At 47.7% G+C, this 6,719-nt stretch overlaps 1 protein-coding gene across 3 annotated transcripts in view; it reads right to left on the reverse strand.

The window, feature by feature from the left end:
• Ercc6 (ERCC excision repair 6, chromatin remodeling factor) overlaps positions 1-5,893 on the reverse strand; it is a 76,814-nt gene extending 70,921 nt beyond the window's left edge. For 2 of the 3 annotated variants that reach the window (XM_010622511.3, XM_010622509.3), the window contains exons 1-2: positions 5,593-5,893; positions 925-1,358 (exon numbers count right to left, since the gene is read on the reverse strand). In XM_010622511.3, the coding sequence (XP_010620813.1) occupies positions 925-1,346 (422 nt within the window). In that variant the 5' untranslated portion in view covers positions 1,347-1,358; positions 5,593-5,893. The remainder of the gene's footprint in view (positions 1-924; positions 1,359-5,592) is intronic. The other variant, XM_010622510.3, reaches the window with a different exon arrangement.
• Positions 5,894-6,719: the final 826 nt, after the last annotated feature.

A 6,719-nucleotide genomic window follows, 5' to 3' on the forward strand; every position in this document is an offset into this window, starting at 1 on the left:
AAAGAAAACAAAAAAAAAAAAAAAAAAAGTAAAAGATGGGTTATTATTACGAACTGGGGCCCTCTACACTCAAAATTACATTGTAACTACACAACAGCATTTGCTATTCAAAAGGCCAACAACAAAATAAGAGGCTGGAAGGACACAGCAGGAACTGTTAGCACACAGCACGCCCTTTAAATGCCTAAGAGCCAGCTGTACTACCAGTAGCCACCAGCTCCACACCCTCCATCCCCAGCCACATCCAGCCCAGGCCTCTGCTTCTCTCTCTCTCATTTGCCTGACCCTGTCCAGAACAAAAGCCAGTGGCAAGGACAAATGGGCTCACCGTTGCTACCTCCCTGATCTTACCCAGCCTTGCCAGATCCACCTGTCCCCATCCAGGCACTATGTCTGCTCTGTAACACAAATGACATCTCCATGGGATTTCATCTCTCCTTATAGCCAAAGCAAGACAGAAGAAAGGAAAGAGAAAGTTCTTTCCCATCATTTTTAGAAATGCAAATCTGAAAAACCACCAAGGGACAAATGCTCAGCTTGAAGAAAGCAAGCTAGGTGGAAACTACAGGACACAGAAAAATATGATGCGGAGGCAGTACATGCTCCCAGTATCTCAAGCAGCGAACTCCAAAGCTAGGGCACCTTTCTCCTGAAGTCAACTGCCTATGAGTCTGCAGGCCTCCAGGCCAGTCCTCTCCTCAGGACACTACACAAGCACAAGATATAACTTGGTGAGCCAGACTGAGCCCTCTGACCATGGGCAATGCTGCTCCTAAGGGGAGGGCTATACTTACTTCCTCTGTCTCCTGAATTAAGAGCTTCTATAAATCTCCTAAATCTCAGGAAAACTACAGCTCTCTCTCACCTGAATGTCTCTACAATGTTTACACACAGATTCTGAAAGGGAAGTCAGGCTGCACTCACGTGAGGTCATCCAGGACACAACGGTACTCCTTCTCAGCATCTGCGAGCTGGGCTGCACGGCCGGCCTCGTTCAGGGCGCTGTCCACCTGCTGAAGCACACCCTGCTCCAGCACACTCTGGTCATAGACATCCACACCCAGGCCCTGCAGCTCCAGGGCCTGCGCATTCTGTTCCACTGCGGGGATCTGATGTCTGTCGATGTGCAGCAGGGCCAGGCCTCTCCTCATGGCTGCTGATGTGCACCCCTCAGCAGAGGTGGATGGCATATAGTTAGAGGGAGGAGAGGCCACGTGCTCCCCTGCCTCCACAGCACCCCCACGCTCCTGCTCCACAGCTGTGTCTTCATCAGCTCTGACAGGTGGACTCTGTGAACGCTCCTGATCCTGAGTTTGACAGGAATGGAGGCTCCCTTCACTTGGCATCCTTCAGACTATCTGAAAGGAAAAGGAAAATACGTGGTGAAGCTCTTGGCTATAATGATCATTACAGAGTTTCCTAAGTATTTCATAATTAATGCACTGATTTCTCAAATCATCAGGTGATAACCTTCTGCTTATATAAATTGAGGTTTCCAAGTATTAATTTCCTAAGGGACCTAAATTATATGTCTTCTGGTGATAAATAAGAAAACTCAACCAAAAGAAGAAATGCCATAACGTCAACAAAGGACACACTAGCAGCCACCTGAGAAGTCACAGAATAGAAGCAACCCAATCCAGAGATTCAGGCACTGCTCCCAAAGAGCTGCAGTGGTTTGGCTGCTGTCTTTCCTGTGGCACAAATCATTTACACTGGAGTGGCACAGTCATCTATAACACAGGGGTTGGCGATGTAAGCGAAGCACTACAGTGTGAATCTGACACTTCAGCTGAGCATCTACCCAGTGAACAGGACCTTCGAGCAAATCAGAATCTCTGAGCAATTCATTAAAATAGTCTCAAAAATAACTCTATTTCGATACACAATATAACTCCTTACCCCTCACATTGGCAGGCACAATATCCAATATAGACAAGGAAGAATCACACACTGGGGGGCTGGGGGGAGTCAATCAGCACCTCTGAGGGCAATTTATCAGTAGCTGTCAAGAAGTAAAATTTTGCAGGGCCTCCTACCCAGCAATTTCAGTTCCAGGAATTTACTCCAGAGGACTACAGCACCCTGCAGAGACATGGGTGCTGGCCTTCTCAGCAGGCCCGTGACCCGTGACCGTGCAACTGAATGGATCTGTAGCTCCCTGCTGTCCCTCAATAATATAAGAGGATAACACAGCATATCACTCTCCTGAGAAAGGAGCAAAATTCAAAGTAGTTTTTACTGAATGCATACTGCCTTCATTCCACCACAAAGTTGAGAGACTGTTTCTACTTCCATGTGGACAGCATGGAGAAGACAGGTGCTTACTCAGCACGTGTTAATAGTCTCCCATAGCCATTACACATTTTTAGTGGCCATCATCATAAAAGCCATGTTAAGTGATAAGAGCTGCGGACATAGTATGAATGCATTTATTGAAGTGTTTGTGCACCTGAGTGTATGAACTCACACAAAAGGATCTGAGAAGTTACAGTACATACAAACTGGAAACGGGTGGCAGGGATGCCATAGACATACATAGGGATAGATCTCATCATCCAGAACTGCTGGCAGGGGAGAACATATTCTGCATCAATAGCATCACATCTAATAAATATACTGAAGTAACACAATACCCAAGAGACGTCCTTGCCTTTTACGTAACTGTCAATAAACTAAGGTTCCTTTCAGTGCTGAAACTTTATTTCTATGAAATAACCACATGTTCCTCTCTCCACCCCACACACTCCACATTAAAAACAGTCCCAGTAACCAAACACTGTGGAACAAAAATAGGGAGAACTGATTACCACTTGCCCCTCAAGAGGCTCAATTTTCTACTGGAGAAGAAGGGCAGCAAGGAGGGTTATTGACAAGCACTGTATCAACTCAGAAGTGGGAACAGTGGACTTGTCTGGGACCAAGAAATACTGTGCGCTCTAAGGTCTGAAGCCCTGGCCCACAGGCTGATACTAAGGTAGTCTTCGTATCTGTGGAAAGGAAGTTAGATTCACAGAAGAGTCTAAAATAAAATTTGGTCTGGGTAACCGAGTCACCCGTGAATTCAGTCACAAAAAAGACTTGCAGAAAGGAAGAAGGGAAGCAGAAAGGGGGTACTTGGCAAGAAGACTGTAAGTCACCAATACTGGTGCAGCATTCAGTCAGAATGAAAATCTGAGCTCAAAGGAAAGGTCTGGGTGGGATGTGGGTGGCCCAGGAAGAGGAGCAGCTCTACTCTTGCTAGCGATCATGAATCTGGAGAGAAGAGGGGAACACCAAAACAGTTAGAGGTGAACACTGGAGGGGCAAAATAAAGGCTCAGCTTGGTCTCCCTTTCCAACTGAAGGGCCAGAATTCTGATTCAGAACCTTTGTCAGAGCCTTTTCTGTTGTTTTTCTTATTTGCACACACACAAAGATTTATTTCTAAGTTTAAAAATGTCAATTCAGCCAATACTATTAGCACTGCAGTATAAAGACAAGGTTAAAAATAATGAAGTATGGGGAAAACTATTAATAAAAGAGAAAGAAGGAATGTCTAAAAATGGTAAATGACAGAGAATGTTCATATAAGGAAACCAGAAAGGATCCATTGTATCTGGACACTAGCAGATCATTTTTTATCTCAGTAAGAGAGGTTCCCCCTAGCATTCTACATTCCAAAATTCACCAGCTCTTTAGCATTTACTAGCTCATTTCAAAGTGTTCACTCTGTGGTCTGTTTAAAGCCTGTTATTTCTGCACATGCTGCCTCTAATGTTACAATGAAGCAACGAAGCAACAAAGACAAAAAACAGACTGTAGTGGGTTATGAAGTCAGCAGATGAGACAATGAAGGCCATCAAGGGTGGCCCACGCCTTTAAGGAGTTCGGCTGTGGAGGGCAGACAGCTGGAGTGATGGGTAACAATAGGTTTGATGGGAGGTGGCACAGAGAAGGCCATGGCTGGAGCGGCCATGGGGAGATGACCTCCAAAAAGCTGAGAAGTGGCAGGAGACAGTCCAGAGTGGAAGAGACCAGAAAGTATGACAGACTTTTCTCTGACAGTGGCAGAATGGAGACCCCTTATATACCTAAATCGGTGTAGGTACAGAGGGAAGTTGAAGTACACCACAGAGAAAATGCCCCACAAAGTAGGAAATCTGGGTGGTTCCTGAGTCCAGGGACAAAACTGGGATGGGGCTGGAGAAGAGTAAGAGTCTAGAACAAATGTCTGTTAGAGAAGACAAAAATGAGTTGATGGGAAACAAACATTGAGGGCACCTGCAATTGCTCCCCTACAAAACCATGCACTGCAACACTGTGTAACTTCCTCCTCCAGTAATGAGCAGACTTCGGAAAATGTACTACTGGGGATTATCAGAATATAAGTGGTAGAACAAAAGGACCCCAAATTGAAGATACTCAAGACAGAAGTTAAAGCTTAGGGGAAGGGACTGGAAATTGGAGAAAGAAGTTGCTAAGCACCAGAAATCAGAAGGCTTTCATCACAATGTTAAAGAAGCTTCCGAAGGGAAATAAATCATGCGTTCCACAGTCAATTACACCAGGCAATGTACTAGGCAAATTAGTTCCTGTCCCAATAGACACAATTATGGTGACTGTTCAAGAGGAAAATACAGAGTTCTTTCTGACAAAGTAAGAGAAAACTAATTGAAATCACAGAGGTAGGTGTGAGGCTGACAAGACCTCACTGATTAAGTAACATTAGAGACAGCATGTGCAGCAAGAATAGGCTTTAATCAGGCCAGAGTGAACACCTTGAAATGCGACAGTAAATGCTAAAGACCTGGTGAATTTTGGAAGTAGAATGCTAGGGGGAAAAAGGAATATTTTCCTTCAAGTCAGCTGATGAGGCCTCGCCCCGTGGTGTAAATCTTCAAAGAATCTATAGTACATAGCCAAGCTTTGTCATAGGGGCAGCTGTCCCTTTACTGACTTCCTCCTGGAGCACTGGGCTTCGTGGCCGGAGCAACAGGGTTTTTGGTTCGGAGCCTGGATGAGCAGGGGAAGGCAGAAGTACCAAGTCACACGGTCTGAAAAGCGTGAGACTAAATCTCACTCCTACGCAACGACTTTAGCATGGCCCAATTTGCGTCTGTAAAAGCCCAGCTGGGCTGCAGTAAGAGTGAGGAGCTGGAGAAGAACTAGGAGGCGACAATGAGAGACGCTCGGGGAAACTGCATGGAACATGGTGGTACAAGGGAGGATGCGATGGGAAACCAAGTCAGAGCACTAGCAGGCAACTGCTCTGTACTCCGTCGCACACAGTTCGAGTGTGACGTGAGCTGACTACAGGCGCCACCACAACAAGCACCCCCGGGAGTGCAACGAAGACCAAACGGAGGCCTACCGGCCGCTCCACCAGCCCTACAGACTGGGACCCCACGGCCCCAACTAGCCGCTCAGGTGGGCGCGTCCCAAGACGTCACTTCCGGTCACAGGTGCACCTGCCAGAAGCAGTGAGACCGGAGCTGCCGCCTGGCTACGTCAGGGTGGTCAGAGGCTGGGGTCGCGGGGCTGCGATCCGCCGAGATGCCCCAGCCGGACCAGACACCCTCACCCACAGTCAGCCCGGCTGCCTAACACTCACCCCGGACAGCGTAGCTGCCCCACGCGTAAGCCAAGTTGCGACGGTCCTACCGCCAGCCTCCCAGGGACGAGACCTGACCGGGTTTGACGCTTGCGCCCAAGGCCTACCGGAAGCTCCGCCCCAGCCGCGCCGGGAGACCCAGTGCGCTTGCGCCTGGCTGCCAATTGAGATTAGAAACGTCAACGTGAACTTGTGGTTGGCAGGCAGCCCAGTCGTCTGCCTCCAGGCTGCCCGGGCATGTCTGGAAAACCGGCAATTCACCCTGGTGAAAAGGGCTTCCTCAGCAAGGCGATTATGAGCACTGAGATGTTTTCAAAGAGAGAGGCCGGCGGTAAGGCAGCGGGCCCTACAGATGTAAATGCTTATCATTAACCCCCCCCAGCCTATCAAGTGGCTGGAGGATGCTGAGGATCAAAACCAGAGCCTCCCACTTGTTAGGCTTGTTCTCCATTATTGAAATACATCCCCAGCCCTCATCTACGGACCTGAAAGAATGGATGTGTGGGGAACCACGGTATCTCCCGGAGAATCTCACTTCAGTTCCCACTACAGTGGGGGTCTCCCTCCCTAGCCATCTGGACTTCTCTGAACAGGTGAGCAGTAGGAAGGGGTCTTATCTGTAGTCCACCTCACATTCTCACACTTGAGACAAGAAGTTAGGGCGTTACAAACTGGATGTGGAGGTAGACCTCACCTCTTAACTACAAAGGCCCTGACACATGCGCAAAACAGTTCCCAAAGCACTGTAGTGGGGCCCACTAGAGAGCACTGTCTTCTCTAGGATGGCGTAGACCCGAAGTCAGCCTGCGGAGTGGGGGATACAAAAGGACAGCCACTATTGAGCTTGGGTGCTACTGTGTTCTTTTTACTGGTGCTCTGCTCTCACACTGTAGAGTGTACTTTTTTCCTACTTGACTCAAACTCGCTCTGCAGAACATTTATTTTCTTTAATAAACATAAAACCTCTCTACCTTATGCACGTGTTTTGTCCAATTCTTTGTTCAAAACAAGAAGAACCTAGAAACCACCTCTGGGAAAAAAACCCCAAACCCGGTAACATTTATACACCTGGGCAGAGTGGAGTATGTGTGTACAGTGTGTTATACCAAGCCAGCGAGTACACCAAA

Source organism: Fukomys damarensis, unplaced genomic scaffold, assembly GCF_012274545.1.
Source record: "Fukomys damarensis isolate Sample0158 unplaced genomic scaffold, DMR_v1.0_HiC HiC_scaffold_1, whole genome shotgun sequence".
NCBI lineage: Eukaryota > Metazoa > Chordata > Mammalia > Rodentia > Bathyergidae > Fukomys > Fukomys damarensis.